We start from the raw sequence: 20,718 nt of genomic DNA, 5'->3' as shown, positions 1-20,718 counted from the left end.
CATTGCGGCTGACGAAATCTGGCTGTAGTTATTCTGTAGTTGGCGTATGACTTTGATTTCACCTCTCAATCTTAACAGTGACTTAACCTCCTACTTGAGGAAAGTGCCTAATCTTAAACGTTGGGAGTGAAAAGCTAACCGAGCCTGTGGGAGAGGTTTAGACGACTGTAGGGCACAACCGTACCTCTGAAACACTTGCGTTCCAGCCTCATGTTTAACCACCTGGCGCCAATTACAGGCTAAGTGGAAGCAATTACAGCATCCTGCACACCATTAGGAAAGCTCAAGTCTTAATATGGTCAGTGCTGCAGCAAGATGAATGTAGAAATCTGGATTTATTGGATAATTTTTTAGCGTGGGGGCGACTGGGGTAGATCCGATGTAGTCAGCATTGTAATTAAAGCCCCGGTCTGCAGCTGCAGTTTGGGGCCCTCTGCTGAAACACTGCTGCCTGGCTACTGGCTTTGTTTATGTTTTGGATTCACTGGGTTGCTGCCATTTCTTCACTTTCAAATTGACTGACGGAGCTTTGGAATTGGACAGTATGCAATCGCTAAGCATGGAGGTGTAAAACACTTGCCAATTGTTTGTAAACACTGTAAGTAAAATTGACCGGTACATTTTCCATATGCAAAGCTCTAAAATTAGCAGAGGTGGTCCTGTATCTAAAATATTTATGGCCATATAAATTCTGGAGTGGACTGGGGGGTTAAAATGGCATTGTATAGACAAGTAAGTATGCCTTGTAGTGTGGATTTAGATTACTGGCTGTTTCACCCTCTGACTTCTCACCCTAAACATTTCTTCTCCTTCCATCTATTATATTAACAGGCTCCATTGGCTCAGAGCTGACCACCACCAACGTTAGTGTGTTTATCACCTCGGATGCGGGCAACACATGGAGACAGGTGAGAGTGCTTATTATGAACTGTCGTAATGTGTTGCTCTTGGCTTTAGGTGTGAGTCAATGCCCACAAAGTGTTGGAAATTTGCTTCCTTTTGAATATACACACACATGTACACATCGATAGATGATGTAATGTTATGTTATTAATATCATCTGTAGCCTGGATCCAGCCTGAACACATATTTGCTCATAAACCATGTGCCCAATTGATTTTTCCCCCCTTTCAAATAAACTAAAACATGGTCTCTAGCCATAGGAGGCACTATAGACCAATTGACCCATCATCCCCCCGCTGAGGGTGTCATCCCTCACTCCTCCTCTTCTTCATCATCGTCCTGATTTTATCACAGCCTTTTAATCCTCATACGCTGGCCAGTGTTTTGGAGGACGATAATCAAATGAGATCTGAGGAGTAATTTGTTTCAGTCACTGCATACAATGCTGGTGGGTGGCCCTCTCCTCATTTGATGCCGGCGTTTTAAATTTATAGGGCTTGTTTCTAATTAAGGACGGCAATGAAAAATAATTATTCGGAAACTGATGTGGCAAGGTCTAACCGTGTGTGTGTGTGTGTGTGTGTGTGTTTATCTTTTTTTTTCGGGGGAGAGACATTCTGATATAGGCCTATTATCACCTTGCTTGAACTATACTGTAACTCATTTCAAGTGTGTGTGTGTTTGTAAGTGGAATACTTGTGTGGGTGTGTGTACGCATGTGTATGTGTGTGTGTGTGTGTGTGTGTGTGTGGGAGGGGAGGTGGTATGAAAGATAACAAGCCTCCCATCGCTGACTGTTCTCTCTCTCTTCTCCTTGCAGATCTTCGATGAGGAGTATGCTGTGCTGTACCTAGACCAAGGAGGAGCCTTAGTTGCAATAAGACACACTCCGCTTCCCATCCGACACCTATGGTGAGTCATTATGACTGAGACGCCATTTGTCACAGCGTGACTAATTCCCTCGGAGGAAGCTCCAAGTCTCACACTAGTCAAACAAAGGCAAATTAGTATGTCTTGGAGCCGGGGACGATATTATTCTGGTTTGAAGAACCCACCAGCCGTGGAATATTCTTCTTTGACAATTGTCATTCAATTTCACCTTTTCCGTGTTTGGATTCAGAATTAGTCTAGCTCTCTCTGTTCAGAGTTCAGCGAGCATCACGTCGCAGCTCTGCGCGGAATATGAAATAAAGTTGTTAGACAACTCTCAGGGTCATTAGCTTGTGTACACACTTGGGGGGATTAGCGCCGGTCCCTTGTGTACTGTCTGTTCTTGTTCCCAGGTTAAGCTTTGACGAAGGTCGGCAGTGGAACAAGTACAGCTTCACCAACTCGCCTCTGTTTGTGGACGGGGTGCTTGGAGAGCCTGGGGAAGAGACTCTCATCATGACGTGAGTGACGAAGATTTGCCAAGACAATAATCAATCAAATTTAAAACAAAGAGTCTGTGTGTGTGTGCATATTGTGTGTGTGTGTGTGTGTGCATATACTCTGCCTCTGCCTTTACCCAAGCCTATGCCCTGTGCATCTATATCTAAGCTTGCTAGATTCAGCATTCCTGACTGCCTGTTTTCCTTTCATGAATAAAAAAAAATTCTCTCAAGGTCTACCCAACATCAAAACTGTCTGTCTCCAGATTATGATCACAGAAGATCAATGCTTTGGCAGCCAGCGACAGCATAACTGTCCATTTGAAGAACATGAGGGAAAATGATCAAAATGATCAAAAAAATAACGCCTAGAAAAAAAAAGGAGAAGAAAGTTGGGCTCAAAAAGTTTTAACGGCATTAACAAGTGGGAAGAGAAACCGAATTTATGAAGTTCCCTTTTGTGTTCTTTCACATTTATTATTAGAATAGCCCAGAGCTCGAGTGCATGCATATGGTATGACACAGCATTATTTCCTTATTGCAGCAGAGATTTAGAACTTCGGGATATGTTACCAAAGGATTTCCACAGCCATTACATCAATGTTTCATGACACCTGCCATAAATGACAGACTGACAGCCGCCTTTGTAGTCAGCACTCCGGGAGAATGATAGGGCACAGCTGGAGAGACAGCAATGAGAGAGAGAGAGAGAGAGAAGAGAATAGGAGAAGAGGAAGGGAGAAATTACTTGCTCCCTCCGATCTGCTGCGAATCTCTGAAGTAGAAGAGACGGCAAGTGGCGGTGGGGGGGGCGAGGATGGGGCAGTGTTACGAAAATGTTGGGAGGTTTTTACTGAGAATAGGCAGTCCTCTCATGGCAGACACGCCATTAGTTCTCATAAGACCATCATGCACTGTTTTCTTATCAATTTGTACTCATTTTTACAGTAAGTGCCTGTCATGGTCGGGTGCCTCGAGAGCTAATTGACAGATTGATTGTGATAAATTTGTTGTGGTATGAATGGCGAGGGGGGTCAGTGCAGAGGAACACGCCCACTCAATTTAGCTCGAGATGGAATATTTATCTGGTTAGTCTCATAACCTTGGATTCTGTTTCTTTTTTGACCATAGCAAAAATATTGGTCTTCATTCTTCAGTCTTCATTCTTCATTCTGGCTTTCAGAAGAGAAAGTTTGAGAGCAATGTGGTGCTTTTCAATAACAAGGCAGAGGCACATTGTCAGTATCGCTTCAAACTTGCTGTACACAACAACAACTACCAGAAGTGTGTTGAAGTTTGTGGCATTTCAGTTTCTATCTGTACCGCCGATTCGGCTCCCTACAGTATGCTTGCTTGATCATTATCTGCGGCATGTTATGTGTGTACCTGACAAGGCAACACGCTTGGCTATTTTCCAGGATATTCGGCCATGTCAGTCATCGCTCCGAGTGGCAGCTGGTGAAGATAGACTTCAGGTCCATCTTCAACAGGAGGTGTACGGAGGCGGATTATCAGACATGGCACCTACACAACCAGGTACGATCCGTGCCAGAAGAATGGACGTGTTCATCCCACAAGCAATATTTTCCCAGGTGGTGGAAAAATCTAGACCTGAGGCACAAACTGAAAAATATATCCTCATACTAGATTCAAGCATACTTTGTTGCAATATTTCAACAAGTACGGCCTTTTTTTTGGTAATTGTGATATCATTGACCCCATGAATACAAGTGATACTTTGCAAGTTTGGATATATTTTGAATAGATGTTTGTATTTGTGTTTCAAGATGCACATTGGTGCCAAAGTCTGACAATCGTCTATCTGGCTGTTTTTTTTACAGTCAGCAGTCTTTGCCTGTGGTCCTACCCCCCCCCCCCCCCCCCCCCCCCCGCCCCTCTCTCCGTTCTGCTGCATAAACAAAAGCCCTAAAGAGGATTAAAGTTTTGACTTAATGAGCTATTATTTCAAAAGAAGATGTCAATTCTTTCATGGAAAATTAGATAATCTAAAGCCCAGTCTTTAAATTCTGTTAAACTCTTCTCGTCCAAAGCACTGTCTCTTAAAGTTCAGTTGATAGAGAGGTTAGCTGGAGCAGGACCCCTTGATCAAATGCCAGGCTTCATCGCCGGGGTAATGTTTGATCACTGGCTTACCCCCTCTGCTTTTAGCCAGGCGCTGTAGTGAGTGGACTAAGGCTGGACGTCTCTCGGCTCCCAAAGCACTTATGCATATTCTCCACTAATTCCCGCTGATGCTCCGAGCGAATCCACCCCTGCATACATTAAACCTTCCCCAAACCCTTCAACCTGGTCAGGCCTAAAGCCAAGAAAGAGACTTAGAGTGTTCCTTTATTCAGCGCCCAGTTCTGTAATTGGTTTAAACACCCATATGCTCAGGGAAGGCTGATGATCAAAACATATAGCAGTGGAAGAGGACAACAGTCCAAGCCAATTACAGGAGTAACGTCCCCGAGCAGAGGGGTAGACCCCAGCCAGCCCCGAGAACAAATCAGTCACCGGCCCAAAGGAGCGGGACGATGTTTGTGTTTTAAGACAATTCAGAACATTAGAGACATTTTCAGGACTTGGGTATTCTATCCAGCTGCAGTAGACACAGCCAGGTTTTTAAGCATCTCACTACTGACACCTATTGCACAGACAAAGAATGCCCTTGTAACATGTGAAAACAGTGAAGCAGTCTAGGAGAGAGAATCCAGTGAAACAGGCTTGTGTTATCTTCTCATCTTTTTTGTATTCCAACTGATTTTATATTCACTTCCCACACGTAGATGCATTGCTAAAAATGGATTGGGTGCTGGCAGCTTTGCAACTCAAGATCCTTCTTATTCGTTCGGCTCAATCCTGTGTATCACAACAAGGGGAAAAAAAAGAAAAAAATCTCCCTCCTATCTCTGAAAAAGAAGCCAAGCAGCACATTCTCCGGTGTAAGACTTGCGATACAGCAGTTAAGTTTAGCACACCACACAGCAAGAGCCCGCAAACGCTCGCTGAACAGGAATGCAGAACGAGTCAAAGTTAAGCGAGGCACCGGCGCTTTTCATACACAGTATGATGCACATATGGTTCGTTGCACCATGTAAATTATTTATGGTGGCTAGTGTTACAGAAGCAGCTCTTTTTTTCGTATTCTCTCTGTATTACTTTCCTCTCAATTCTCTTTTGAAATCCGGCCTACAGGGTGAGCCGTGCCTCATGGGAGTGAAAAGAATCTACCGGAAGCTGAAGCCCACAGCCAGGTGCGTTATGGGAAAGACGTACTCTGTCTCAATGACAACGGGCCCCTGCGACTGTACGGAGTCTGACTTTGAATGGTGAGTTCACATTTTGAGCATTTTTCTCTAACAAACTACAGAATACTGCACTTACTCTATCGCTGTCCCAATTAATCCTGTATATCCTGGCATCCCCTCTATCTGTTAGTAGGTAGTTAGGTGATCTGTCTGTACACACTTTGGATCAAAAGTTTGCGGGTTTGAATCCCAAAAACTGGCCGGGAAGAGGTTGTTTTCAGGAAAAGAGGGGGAAACACTCTCCCCTCCCTCAACAACTATGGTTGAAATGCCTTTGAGCAAAGCACTGAATGCCCAACTGCTGCATTTGAGCTTCTCAGCAGTCAATAGTACATATAATAATGTGTTTAGAGATATAATTCTTATATCTCTAATCTCTAGTACAAGGTTATGTATGTGCAAGATTGAATGCTCGTATGTCTGTAACCCTCCCTTCACCTGTAACAACTGTAAGAATATATTGTTAGTTCACTTGCCTGGTTAAATAAGAGCTTTAAAAATCTGTTACCCAAGGAAGAAATGGGATATTTCTTACATCTCTAGACACAGTAAATGGCAGAATTCATCTTAATCTTAGTCGTTGCACAGTGCCAAATGTTAGTACATTTTAGTGGGAGGAAAGTTTGTCATATAACCAGCCATCATTTGGAGATTATTTCATATTTGAAATATTTAGTTGGCTGGGGAAATTGTGAAAGTGGCTGCGATTTCGGAGAATTTTTCAGCCAGATAACAAAAAAGACGCTGCCAGACAACAAATAGCAAAACCCTTGTAATACCCAAGAACATTGTTGTTATTTCTTTGGTGGCAGGCCTAAGCCATATCAATTCTGGCAATACATCTGCAATATGTACTGGGGTTTAAGGAAACTGGGTCTAAGTGAGGGATGAAAAGATAAGAGATCACCGTCATGGATAAGGTCCTCCAGATTATAATTGTAGAGGAGCTGTGGCAGATTCTCTTGGAGGCTGCCCCTGCTAAATGGAAACCAGTCAACTGCTCAACTCCAAGCTGTGTGTGGGTGTTTGTGTGTGTCCAAGCACAAGTGTGTGTGTGTGTGTGTGTGTGTGTGCAAGTGTGTGAGTATGTATCTCTGTCTGCATGTGAATGAGCATGTATGTGTGTGTGTCTATGTCTGTATATGCATTACCGCAGTATTCCATTGATTTTGTTTGAATATATGCCATCCATCTCCACATGAAGAACGCTGTGTTCAGAGAAATCATCATACTTCACAGCTGCTTTTGTAGCTGCTGCCTGTGGCTCTTTTCATTAAAGATGCACTTGCAAAGAATGTTTTGCTACATCCTTGCAACCTGTTTTCTTTGAATTATCAGCAGTATTAATGTAGCTTTTTTCCCCCCCTGCCTTATTCCCAAATCTGCGGGCCCCTTGAGTGAGGCGGTACTTGGAATGAGCACCATCAAAACCATAAATCACCAGGCCTAATAGCTTTCATTAACAATCACAACACTTTTGCATCTGTGTGCATGTAGCACTAATTGGGGCAATTTGTTCCTATCATTTTGGGGACACAGTGCTGCATTGCCTTATAATTTGTAGGACAAACAACTTGTGGGATGTATTTAAAATGCACTAAAAAGGCACAGTGCAGTTGCTGTCACTATTGTGAAGTTACAGTAATACCATTCTACAGCCATTCCACAAGCTCAAATGTTCATTTTCAAAATTATGTATGTACAATTTGAAGTCATTACCGGAAATTCATTATCCAATATTTCTAAAATATAGAGCAAGCGTTGTCACTTTTACAACCAATAAACTTTCATTACCTATAATCCTTTGGAAATCACCTTAATTTGTTTCAGGTTTGTGCTATCAGTCAATCTAAGAGTAGGTGTCACACTTTTCAAATGGCGGAAGTCTCATTTTGGAATTCAACTCTTCACATAGAGCCTCAGGAATATTGTCTGTTTGCATTTGTCTCATCTCTCAGAGTTTCCTCTGTGCTGCTTGACTTGGATAACTGTTTCTCTCGGTCTGTTCGGATCGTTACAGTGATTATGGCTATGAGAGGCGATCCGATGGCAAGTGCACCCCCGCCTTTTGGTTCCATCCTTCATCAATGTCCAGGAGTTGCACCACAGGGATGACTTTCCTCAACAGCACTGGGTAAGCACAGGACTAGAATAGACTAGAGTTGGCGCACAACCTCAATACTGACTTGTAGGCATTGGGTAAAATGAATGGTACATTTGAGTTGACTAGTTCAGAGTACATTAATTAGTGTCTTACAGAAAACAAGGACGGGCTGAGTATAATTTGGTCTTTCAACTTTTAAAACAATCATGAACCAACAAAGTGTAAACCGCGGGTAATAACTAGATCTGGGTCAAACAGCATTTGCACATAATGTTAAGTATTTGAAAAAGGTAGAAAAGAAAATCACCGTACCTGTACACTAACAGTGTGTTTTCAGAAATCAAGGCACTGTTGTATGGTCCAGGACAAGAGAAAATCTATATTTGAGTTTTATGTCAAAGTGAAGAGAAGTCAGTCCAAGTGTGTGGAAATCAAAATAGCTACAAGCTACATATCGTTTTTATCATCTCTGGAAAAGCCTCACCATAGTGTGCACTCTTTCAGTCACATTTCACAAACTCTTCTCACGTTTTAGTGGGCTTCCTGCATTAGGGCAATGTTAGATAGGTTGTCAATTTCACAACAAAATCGACTTTCAAATATTATAAACATTTTCGCAGTCATCTGCATTACCCTGTGTGGCAGACCCACCCCATCTTCTACTCGAAACAGGATAAAATAAATATAAAAAATGACTGTATTTGACCCAGGAATTATAATCATTAGTAACTTTTAAGTCAGGATGACTCTGATTGTCTGTGTTCTTGTATTTGTGCAAGGGAATGTTTTTTTCTGCTTGCATATCTATGCACAATTATGCATAACTGCGTTTTTCCACCCCCAGCTACAGGAAAGTGGTATCTAATAACTGCACAGCTGGAGTGATTGCGGAGTACACAGCCAGGAGGCAGCAGTGTCCCATCCAGGCGCCCAAAGGTCTCCACCTGGTCACCAGCGAGGGCACGCTCACAGCCACGCTGGGCACCAATGTCACCTTCCTCGTCTTTCTGGAGGAGGTGAGGCCATTTTGTGGGGATGCTGCTTGACAATTAAGCCCCATGGACTGTCAATATTCATGAATGTTAACTAAAAATAGAAGTAACAAGGCATTGTTTTATATTACTGTAACTGATAAAGTGATTTAGATTTAAATATTTTTTAAAAAGAGTCTAGAACTGAGCATTTTTGAAACAGTTGTTATCATTCCTTTGTACTTAGGGTAAAATATAACAACATGAATAAGTATTTTACTATACAGTATATGCCATTTGGTATATTTGACACATTTAAGAGTGCATACCTTTTTAGCATGGATGACTTTAGTGATAACTGAAGCCCTAACCATGGCAGTGTCAAGCTACATAGGGTTTTGATTGTCTCCCATCTTCCCTTGCCATCACACACATCTCCCTCCTAGAAGAATATATTCTCTGCTAGAAAACAATGTTCTGTGAGCTTCCCTGAAGCCCTCTCTCCTGCGCAGGGCGACGGGGTGAGGACGAGCATCACGCTGGACTTCGGCGACGGCCACGCTCTCACCTACTCCAACGTCAGCTCCATCGAGGACGGGATCAAACACGTCTACAAGGCGGTGGGGATCTACCGGGTGACGGCCACAGGGGAGAACAGCCTGGGCTCAGAGAGCGCCGTGCTCTACCTGCACGTTACATGTGAGATACTGTTTGGTCTTGGAAGATGTGTGTATGTATGCAAATGTGCGCATATGTATAAGCATCTGTGTGTGTGTGTTGTGTGTGTGTGTATGTGTACACGTGTGCATATGTGTGTGTGTGTGCATTCGGATATCAGTTTCTCCAATTCTTTTACTCGCGCATGAGGCTCTTCCAGTGCTCTTCGCTCTTTATCACATTCACAGAAATTGCAGCTGTCAACCTGTACGCACAGCATACCACGTCCTGTACTTTATCTGTTTATGGAACATGCTGCTCCCCATAACCAAACAAACAACCGAGATGGAACAAATCCCATTACGATTCCACTCAAGTCAGCTTACCCTTCATAGCCGCTCAACCCACGGAAGTCACTGCTGTCTCCTACGTGACGGGGCTGACCACCCCCGGTGTATTCGGGGGTGACAGATGTAACGGAGCTGACTTATTGATCAGGGAGCGCCGAGCCCCCTCCAATCTGTCAATCCTGTGTGCCAGCCGTACAAATAGAGCCACCGCGGGCTCAGGAGTGCCACGGATGAAAAATAACACACAGATGGCAGCCAACGGTCCCAGCGCAGGAGGGAATTCTGAACCAAACGCATCCCCCCCTCATCCCCACCCACACACCCACTCTCCTCCTTTTTGCATTTGCAGAGAAACGGTTGTTGTTTCTTTTTTTTTTTCTTCTTTTGCACAGAGTAGCGCAGTGCATCGAGTTCACTCTGTGATGTATTTGTGTGCCTGAGTAGGTCAGCTGGAGTATATCCATCTCTCGGCTCCCTTTGTGGCGGTGAGGAATAAGGAAGTGAACCTGACTGCTGTGCTGTGGCCCAGCCAAGTGGGAACGGTCACCTACATCTGGTGGATCGGAAATAACACGGAGGTAAATTCGAGACTTTCCCACTTCTGCTTCTGCTATGGCTTTGCTGCTTTGTAATTAACTAGGTTGCTGACTCCTCTGCTCTCGAGCGTGAGAATCATGATTTTGTTTAACTATCTTTGTGCAGTAGGGTTGCAAAAATTGCGGCCTTGTGAAACTGCTGTAATTTGATAAAACTTGCAGAGCATGCTGACTTATCAGATACACAAATGTGTAGTCTACTGATTGGGTTACTGATAGCTACTGAAGTGTATCAACCTTTAATTCTTACGCTAAACTCCTCCAGCTGAGGTCTGAACCAGCTGATCAATCCCACACACTTTAATGTTCACTTAGGGTAAAAGATCCCAACCTCTCAAATTCACACTGAAACAATAGTGTAAACTGTCATTTTCCTTCAGCAGGATAGTATTTTACAGATATAAGACGCTGGAACAGGGGTTTGAAACACTGAAACTGTGTGTCTCGGTAGTATGGGAGTTGGCATGTAACCCTGAGTTACAGAGTGAATCCCAATGCTTAACTCTATTCCCACTGGGCCATCAAATGTGCTGTATACTAGAAGTGCTGCATGTAGAAACGCTACAGCCTCGGTGTTTTAACAGTGTCTGTCTTCATAATTGCGGTGAATGTGTTTGTTCAGCAGCAACACAGGCCTGCCAAGAGGACAGCCAGTTAGTGGTGATAAATCGAGGCAGTATTAGCATCTCATAGTTATTTGAAGAACAAATGGAGACTTGAATAATGACAGGAAGGAGCTGCTGGTGTCACATAGGGAAGTCTCCCTGGACCTTATACTGTATGCAGCACAGCCGAGATCGTTGCAATGCTCTGTTTGTGTGTGTGTGTGTGTGTGTGTGTGTGTGTGTGTGTGTGTGTCTGCTGGCACACACCAGAAGGCTGACACCTCTGTAGTGTAAATAACTGCAGCAGTGTGAGATGTTAACCAGGCGTTGATAAGGATCTCTCTCGGGAACCCCCTCTCTCTGTCCCTCTCCCTCACTTTCTCTCCATCTCTCTCTCTCCCTCTCTCTCTCTCCCTCTCTCTCTCTCTCTCTCTCTCTCTCTCTCTCTCTCTCTCTCTCTCTCTCTCTCTCTCTCTCTCTCTGCCCCCCCCACCCCCCTCACCTTGTATGTCCCCCCCCAGCCGGTAATCACCCTGGAGGGAAGTGTGGCCTGTACGTTCTCCCGGGAAGGCATCAATACAGTCACCGTGCAGGTGTCTGCAGGGAACACGATTCTGCAGGACAGAAAAACCATCGCTGTCCATGGTGAGCCAACTCTGTGACTCCCCTCCGCTGGGATTTTATAGCTCTGTAAACACACTGACAAGATATGTCACTAGGATCCACTTAATGAGATGTTTATATATATATATCTTCTTTTTTTTTTTATTAAAGTTAATGCTAGATTTCAGTCCACATGAGCTGAATCAAAAGGCTGCATTTAATGACAGATGAAAAATAAAATTATGTCATTCAGCTTTTCTTTCTTTTTTCTTTTTCTTTTTTTTTCAGAATATTTCAGATCTCATCTGCTCGCCTTTTCATCAAATCTGGACGACCACAACCCCGATGTGGCAGAATGGAGGCTGGACGTGAGCCGAGTCATCAAGAACTCCCTGATCCAGGTAACTCGCTCTCAGGTCTTTCATGGAACATCCAGCAGCACCGCTCCTTTACCCCGCCCGGTAAATACTGTTGGCGGTTGACTGGACCTCTGAGAGTCTTCGAATGGAGCGTGACCCTCGGTGCTTTGAGACATGAATCTTGACTTTTATGATGATAAATGACAAGGCGAGGGAAGGAGAGGAAGAGGAAAAAAAAAACAGTCCAAGAACATTCTGATTGCAGTGGCTCCCACCCAGTCTGTGAGTTCAGGGCCATATTTGTTCAGCGGTAACAAGGTTGTGGATGTAGAGCTGCACAGAAGAATAAATCTCAGTATATGCTTGATGTGTTTACTGTACTGAAGAGAAGCTTAAAGTTCAGAGTTTGTGACCTGTCAGTGTAAGACGGGCTTCAAACCCACACATGACATGTCAGGTTCAGATTTACACATTAACTTCCTTTTTTATAGATTCCCCAGAATGTAAAGACTTTCTGAATACCATGAAGAAGCAATTTAAGCCTTGCTTTGAAATTTTGACCGATGCCACCTTTGCTGCTTCAATTTGATACCGTTTCTAAAATGATGATTTACTTCAATACACTTTATGTTTGTGTTTGGTTTATTTGCAGAGGAACAAGTGCACACACATTGTCAAATATATAATTTCCAGTGTATCGCCTGCACTCATTTTTATGTTGAATGAAAGCATTATGCTGTATGAATTTAGCATCTGAGCATCATAATAGAACCAGGTGTTCAACTTTCTTCAGCGAAATGTCCATAAAATAGTATAAACCTGCACATCCAATTGCAAGGATACATCATTCAACTTTGTTTATCATATTTTCAACTTTTTGATCCCTCAAAATCATAAATGATGCCAAAAATATACTGAACTCTTCAGTCTCCAGTGAATGTCAGCATGCCCATTTTGTTATTTGTTGTTGACATCACTTTTTCATGACGACCCCAGCCAGGCAGCAGCACAAGAAAAGTTTCAGATCAAAAGATGACATGTTAGTTTAAAACATTCATGAATAAAATCAATATACAGCAAATATGGAACAAGAACCAGAGGCCCTTGGAGGCATCCGTTAAAAGGTTAACTAAATCACAGGCTCTCCATTTGTAGCAGCCTTAGATCTTGATGTTGTGCATCCCAAGAGGACGGAGTGGGATAGCTACATGCATACATTCCAAATCCAGTTACAATCCATTATATTCTTAGTACTTTTTTAGTATTTTTTATCCTAGTATTTTTATACCCTTGTTGTTTTGTTTTGTACTTGTATTTGCCTGCACCGTGGTCTGAGAGGAACGGCATTTCGATCCTCTGTATGTCCTGTACATATGGCAGAATTGACAATAAAGTTGACTTTGACTTTTAAAAAAAAAAAAAAAAAATGATGCTGTTACAGTGTTTCCTCTGAATTCATTTAGCAGCGGCGTGCGACATGACCACCAGAGAAAATGTGCAATTAAAATCAGCATTCTAATTTAGTCTTACTATAATCTAAAACTAAAATAAGTGTAGTCCAAATGTTTTAGAAGTGATGATTTTATTATGATTAAAAAAACATTTTTAGCACTAAAACCTCAACTTGAAACATAACATAAGCGACAGATATGGGACAAAACTAGAATTATCCCTCAAAGCACCACAGCTGCATACAAGTACAGAGGAAACACTGTGCTGTTATAAAGTGTCAGGACCAAGTGACACATTCACACATACAGTTAGGGCTGGGCGATAAATTGTATAATATCAATATCGTGATATGAGACTATATATATCATCTGGGATTTTGGTTATCGTAATATTGAGAAATAACTGAAATGTTACATCTTCCTGGTCTTAAATTGATACAGTTTTCTGAACTTATTAGCCTGTTCTGGCTGAGTAAAATGAACAATGATTGGCTTTACCTGCTCATCATATCCACATTACTTATTACTGATTACACATTACTGATTACTAATGATCATTACTAATTCTCAAAATTGATTTGTGTGTAAATATCTTATGAAAGCACGAATACTCATCCCCAAAATATCGACACATAATCGATATCGAGGTATTCGGTCTAAAATATTGTGATATTTGATTTTGTCAGTTGAGCGAAACTGAACTCTTTCTTCCTCCCTCCTCTCTCCTCTTCCTCTTGTTCCCCTCTAGGCCACAGGCGTGCGAGAGGAACAGCTCCTGGTCACTGTCCTGCCTGGATTACCCACAGCAGCGGAGTTTTTCCTCCTGCCAGACAAACAGTTAACTGAGGGGAAACCAGAGAAGAGCGCTGCTCATTTAGATCAGGTGAGAACACTGCAGACAGCATCTGCTGCCGCGTCTGCTGCCGCGTGTGCACAACAAAGCCGTGCCTTTTTTCCAGCACCTCGACAGTATTTATGTGGGCGGATAGATGTCACCTCGTTATTCTCGCTCTGATGCCACCGTAAGAGCCACGCTCGATGTTGTTTCAAGCTTTGTGCAGGTGTGAAGCGTCGGAAGATCATTTCATTTTGTTGTTTTGCGTGTTACGGGTGGTTTTTTTTCCTAGGTGTGGCATGTCCAGTAATTGCTCCCCATAAAATAATTCCCAGGCTTGAGTTCCTCTTTCCTCCAGCAGATGTCAATGTTGGTCCACCGAAGCATGTCCAGCATTTTTGCATGAGTCTAATTCTAGCACACGCCTGAGGAATCTCTACAATAGACTCATCAATAAGCCTGACAAGTATTCACAAGTCATCAAGGGGAATGACTTTCAAACTCCCTCAAGTCACATCCTGTGGGTGTGAGGGTGTGCGGCCTGAGTCTCAGAGGAGCCTAAAAAGCCAGACAAAGAGATTGTCATGGCTGATCTGTCCACTTAATCACGGGCGTATCAAGATGGACTGAATTAGCTCCGAGCCTCGCATAATAGATAATGACTGATAATAATGTAAGATCCGCTCTCCGCGGGAAGCATTCCACAGGCACGTCTAGAAAAGGGAACTGGGAGGGAAATCAATTTGATCTCCCTTTCCCACCGTTCTCACACCTGGTTGATCGCTTGGAAAGATCCTCTCCTATACAAGCCGGCAATAAATCTTCATTCAAGGTTGGCATCTTGAAAGTGTAGTGCGTGGACTGCTTATTAGAATGTATAATAGATTTACTGGCCCTGGTACACAGTGGGAAAAAGTAATTATTCATAGCATAGTCTAAATTTAAACTGCTAAGAAATATAAAGGGAGGATGAAGGACTACAGAAATTAGTCATATCACAATTAATTTGGCAAATGAGGCAGATAAGATAAATGAAGCCTCTGCATAGAAAAAAAAATGAGATCTGGAGAGAGAAAATGGAGGAATTTGTTTAGCCAGGGTCTCTTTATCTATATGCAACTCTATTTCTGCTTGTTTCAAGGATGCAGATTAGATGGAGAGAAAAAAATGATATGCTTTATGATATCCTATCATTGAAAAAGAAACCATATCTCATTTTAAGATTCAGGATTAGGGCCTCGGGGCAGAGATTTATAATGACCTGAATAAGACCATCAATGTGGGGAAACAGATTATGACTGAATGAGATTGGACTTTCTGTAGTTTACCTTCAGGTCAGGGTAATCCGTTTGATTTATGTCAAAGTTGGATGTTCTTAGCGCAGAAGGTTACTTGCCACTCTGAAAAGCAGGGGTCAAGCAAGGTTTCATCATATGCATAATGTATCACAGTGGAAAGGTCCCACACACAAAGATCATTACATAAACCGATAACCTCAGACGGGGTTGTTGGTGGAGGCACAGCATCAACTGAGGTCTCATCAGGTCACGGCTGCTTACTGTGGCAATCACTCACAAACTGATTAAGCATGCGTTTAATCAGGAACACACTAGGAAGTGCCATCAAGGGCAGGGGATGTTTGGACTCAATTATTTTTTCAGTTTGACATAAAAAAAAAATGGATGATTACCTGCAAAAATTGATCAGGACTGCAAACAAATATGCTTTGAAATGTCAGTGTGTCAGTACAAAGTTGGCAAACACGATGAGTCAAAAGCAAGGAGAGATTTGATGATGTTGACACTGACCTAAGTGTGCGGTTACATTCTGTTTTTGTGCAGTAGGGTATGATATTATGTTAAATATTCTGTCCTCTCTGCCCCAACAGCTCTCTGAGGTTTTGCTCAGTGCCTTGAATCAAAACCTGGTCCAGTTCACTTTGCGGCCTGGGGTCCAAGTCACAGTGTACGCAGCACACCTATCAGCAGGTAAAGCCCGACGCCTCTACAAATACAGCTGCCTGTGTATGTTAAGAGCTGACTAGGAGGGACTATATGCTTCCTGAGTGCGATGTAACATTAAGCATGCGCAAAGTTAGAAGGCTATGGTGAGACCTAGATACAGTGGATAGTCAGGTGTTTTTTATTTTTGTTGCCCCGTCAACTAACGACCCCAACCCTGTGTGTGATTGGCTCCCACCATGTAGCTACACAGAGACATTCAGAGAGTGAGCATCGTTACAAGTATGTGTGCCTCTTCCTATTGGGGATGCTGCTACTGTCCTAGGGGGCTTATAAGATAAAGAGTAAGAGAAGTCAATACTACTGTATTTAATTAATTCATATACTTTTTTTACATAGGCGTCAATTTTCTTGTTGACCGCTCATTGCATGATTTAGCTGGGTGGAAATACAGGTTTTGGTTAATTTATGCTTTGTGACTCTTGTCTCCCTGTCTCTGCAGCGCCCCTTGTGGACACCAGCGAGAACCACAGTGGCTCCGCCATGCTAATGCTGCTATCAGTAGTGGTTGTGGGTTTAGCTGTATTTGTCATCTACAAATTCAAAAGGTAAAGTGTTTATGGCGTGTCAAGTGTGTATATAGCCATCATACTGTACCTTTTATGAAGGTGGGGAAACGCGTCTAACCATGTGGGAGCGATGCCGACGGCTCAGTAAACAAAGCCGCCAGCAAGGCTACAGAGAGGGTTGATCGCTGTCTGTCAAACGTCTCCACCTAGAGCCACAGCCGCTCAATGGAGAATTGGCTTTTCCTAACACTTCTGCGAGAACCGTGTTGAAATTCTGTTGTCGGGTCGTTCTTTGCAAAAGAAATGTCAGTCAACCTTCAGCCGCTATCAATATTAAGCCCTTTGAACCTGGGCAGTTGACCTTTCTGAAATGCTAAATTATTTCTCCTCACCAAGGTGCAGTTCCAAGAGAAAAGGGCACTAAGGGTCATCAAGATCTATAGACAAGCAGAGGGATAATAAAGCTTCAAACTTACAGACCGTATTGTTTTCCAGAGCTGTACAAATGCTCATTTACATGCAAATATGCTCACAAATGTTGTCAAAAGGCATAGAAACAAAGTAATTAAGTAAACAAGGTTTATTGCCTGGTTCTAGTTGCAAATAATTGGATGGTTATACGTAACATATCAATCCTCTGGGCCTCAGGCTGCGTCCTTGCTCTCTTTTTTCAGTTAGGCTGTTATCTTTATCCCTTGCCTCATTGTAAATCTTTCCTCAAGGAAGATCCCAGGCCTCAACGTCTATGCGCAGATGCAGAACGAAAAAGAACAAGAAATGATCAGTCCAGTAAGTCCAGCGGAGAACACGCCCAACCCACAACGGGACATGGTGACTTCTTTGGAGATTCTGGACACAGAGTTTAACTCACGGCCCATCGGTAAATATTCACTTTGATCAGTAAATGTTAGGGGAGGATATGCTTATCCCACAAAACGATTCTATGCATGATGTTGGATTCACGATTCAATACAACCACAATACACTGTAATACATAACATTTAAATGACGACAAAGAATGCAGAATTATGTTTATTTCTGAGACACAAATCTTTCTAGCGATGGCATTGTCTTGCTAGAATGTAAACAACAATTTAAAAATGTCATTATAAAGTGCAAATAATATAATTTCAATGGAGAGCTTGTGAAATTATGATGAGCAAACCATCTCATTTGTGATTACTAAAATGTAGCTAATATCGCAATTCATTTTTCTACCCCACGAAACGCATTGTCACATTTTTGTATTGCGATATATTGAATTTCGATATATCGTCCCATCCCTAGTAAATATGACTTTCATCAGTGGCTGGCATTTTATTTTTGCTCCATTGCTTTTCATTTCATACCATTGTTATCATGTACTGGTTGCTCCATGACGCTCATCTTGTGTTTCTCATTCTGTGTTCCTCAGAAGTTAAATGGGTTCAGTCCGATCATGGGTTGAGCGAGGCTAAGGCAAAATGAGTATGATGGGTATTTTGAAAACTGCAATTATTGCTTCCCGGTAATAACTGTAACTCAATGTTCTCCTGGATGCTATCCCCCTTTTATCAGTTGAAAATATATCTTGATTGTTTGCATGCTTGTTTGTCCATTAGTTGTTTCCATGACGTAACACACTAACTGGGTCTGGTTTGTTGCAGCATCTGTTGTTTCATGGACTTGGAATTATAAAGTCCCTTGCACATTTTTATATAAATGGCTAAAGATGGAAACAAAGGAGGGAAATTAAGTTATAATTCTGTTCTCTGTTCAATGTCAAAATGTTAGTGATTAACATTGCTAAACCATGAATGCAGATGCATGTATTAGTACATGCTCACTATTTGTTTCTGTTTTGTTTTACTTTACTGGTTCTCTTATCTTATCATATGTCCTCTCTCATCTGCTCTTTATTTTAATCCAAATTTCTTACCGCACTAAAAAGGCTCCTCTGCATGGCCTTTTAAATCAGAATTAGCTTTTAATTGACATATCTGGTCAAATAAGGTTAAATAATCGCTTACTCTAATGTGACTAGCTAACTTTTCTAGATTAACAAAATATCTTCTGATCTCTGTTTTTCTTTCTCTTTCTTTTCCCCCCAGGATGTATGAAACCTCACGTACATGTGAAATTCTCAACAGAACTCCCCACATACATCAATGTCTAAACTCTGGACTGGATTACCAGTCCAGCTGTGTCATAGATTTTTTACCATTTGGGACACAATGGTTTTGAGCTTTATACCTGTGCATGTTGGACCTTGCTGACACATAATGTGCTCTGTGAAAACCAGAAGAAACTGTGTACAGGTTTTTTTTTTCTTTCTTTTTCTTTTTTTTTTTTTACATACACATCCAATAAATTAAACATTTTTAATGACATTTATTTATACCAGTCAAGTACATAATCTCTAGAGGGAGAGTGAGCATGAACTAGAAAGGGAAAAAAAAAAATGTAATAAGCAACATTGTTTTGGTTTTGCTTATGTATCTGAGATTGGTTTGCTGTTTATGATGCTAACAGCAGTAGTGTATTATTTATTCATAAGAATATACTTTTATGAAGTATGTTATTGAAATGAAATACACATTTATTTTGTAAATCATGAATGTCTATGTTAGAAATTTGTGTATTTTAATAACAAATGTCATACTAAACAGAAATACTGTTATAAAATATGAATAGGATACTTTGCTTTTGGTCCATTGTCTCTTGGAAAGCTGATTATGGCACAATACACATTTTCTACTGAAATGTTTCCTTTAATTCTGCTTTTAATTTAATAACAAACAGATACAGGGTTTGTTTGTTTGTTTTTCTTAATTCCTTTACATTTTGCTGTTAATCTAATGCTTCTAGTACTATTTAATGATACATACCAGTTTGTAAAATGTTTTGTGCTTCAACGTGATAGACCACTTGATGGCTCAGGTGCTACACTGTACCTTCGGACTGCAAGTGATCCCCAGACATCATCAGGCATCACACACACACCGGGGATAACAGAAGAAATTGGGGGGGGGGGTGACAGGAGGACTATCCCAGAGAGCAAAATCGCCCAAAAGTCTTCTTCAGCCACACCCCAATCACAGCCAACATCCCTAAACCCGAGGCAGAGGACAATTTATCCAGGCCCAAATTTTAGGTGACAGTCGGAATGAGATACAGCTACTTTGTGGGAGGATCCAAAGAGCTTGGCAGTGAGAAAGAGAGAGGCAGAGAGAGAGAAGTTAAGAGAAATGGAACAGTGCTTTTTGGGGACGTGACGCATTAGGGCGTTCTATTGGATTGAATAAGAGAGGTTGACTTCTTGAATACTTAATGAGGCCAGTCAAGCTCAAGGCTGGCTAAGGTTGGTGACACATTTAGGCTAATGTCCTGACCCGCTCTCTAGTAGCGCCCATCTTCATCCTGGCTCATTATAAAGCTCTGTAGGAGCCGGAGAAATAGAGCGCAGATGCTACCAGGCTACATGGATGGTTACCTTGTTCACGCCCGCTGGTATTTTGCGTGCGAAATCTGACAGATGTAAATGCTTGATTGACGACTCTTAAATCTTCTGAAGAAAGTTTTTTTTTTATTTCCTTTTTTTTTTTTGGGGGGGGGGGTCTTTTTACTTTGTGGAGATGTGATAATGCATAGAGAATGGGATTTTGTCGGCTTTTGGATGATCTTTTCTACCATTCTTCAGTCAGAGCTGTACAGAAATTTCTGCAGGTGATTGTCACATGCAAGCGTGTGGACACACACACACACACACACACACACACACAAATTCTATAGAATGTAATCCAGGACAATACAGAACATCCATGATTAGACACTTAAGTGTGCTCTTTGCTAAGAGGTATGACCTGTTACAGTGTGGATTCACTGAGTAACTAATTGACATTTTCTTGTATAAGTTGTATTAAACAGCTATCTGTCTGTTTAAAAGCAAACATGTATATTTTAAAGCTGCATGCTAAGATGATTTCTGAGAACGAATCTGCATCCATCCTCATTTTCATTGTACCTGTGTTGTATCATCTAAGATTGCAGGACAGTTAGTCCCACCTTGCCATCAGTTGATTTCTACTGTCCCA

The 20,718-nt window shown here is 42.0% G+C and overlaps 1 protein-coding gene across 1 annotated transcript in view; it reads left to right on the top strand.

The window, feature by feature from the left end:
* sorcs1 (sortilin-related VPS10 domain containing receptor 1) overlaps positions 1-19,110 on the top strand; it is a 117,007-nt gene extending 97,897 nt beyond the window's left edge. Inside the window, exons 12-27 of the mRNA XM_071906299.2 lie at positions 832-908; positions 1,724-1,815; positions 2,187-2,294; positions 3,692-3,809; positions 5,472-5,605; positions 7,605-7,718; positions 8,533-8,704; positions 9,172-9,358; positions 10,111-10,244; positions 11,389-11,512; positions 11,759-11,871; positions 14,029-14,163; positions 16,004-16,103; positions 16,579-16,684; positions 17,368-17,525; positions 18,736-19,110. Of these exons, the coding sequence (XP_071762400.2) occupies positions 832-908; positions 1,724-1,815; positions 2,187-2,294; positions 3,692-3,809; positions 5,472-5,605; positions 7,605-7,718; positions 8,533-8,704; positions 9,172-9,358; positions 10,111-10,244; positions 11,389-11,512; positions 11,759-11,871; positions 14,029-14,163; positions 16,004-16,103; positions 16,579-16,684; positions 17,368-17,525; positions 18,736-18,800 (1,937 nt within the window). The 3' untranslated portion in view covers positions 18,801-19,110. The remainder of the gene's footprint in view (positions 1-831; positions 909-1,723; positions 1,816-2,186; positions 2,295-3,691; positions 3,810-5,471; positions 5,606-7,604; positions 7,719-8,532; positions 8,705-9,171; positions 9,359-10,110; positions 10,245-11,388; positions 11,513-11,758; positions 11,872-14,028; positions 14,164-16,003; positions 16,104-16,578; positions 16,685-17,367; positions 17,526-18,735) is intronic.
* Positions 19,111-20,718: the final 1,608 nt, after the last annotated feature.

This window comes from Centroberyx gerrardi, chromosome 3 (genome assembly GCF_048128805.1).
Source record: "Centroberyx gerrardi isolate f3 chromosome 3, fCenGer3.hap1.cur.20231027, whole genome shotgun sequence".
NCBI classification, from domain to species: domain Eukaryota; kingdom Metazoa; phylum Chordata; class Actinopteri; order Beryciformes; family Berycidae; genus Centroberyx; species Centroberyx gerrardi.
Note: the sequence above shows the minus strand (reverse complement) of the source record. Positions and strands in the feature narration are given on the sequence as shown.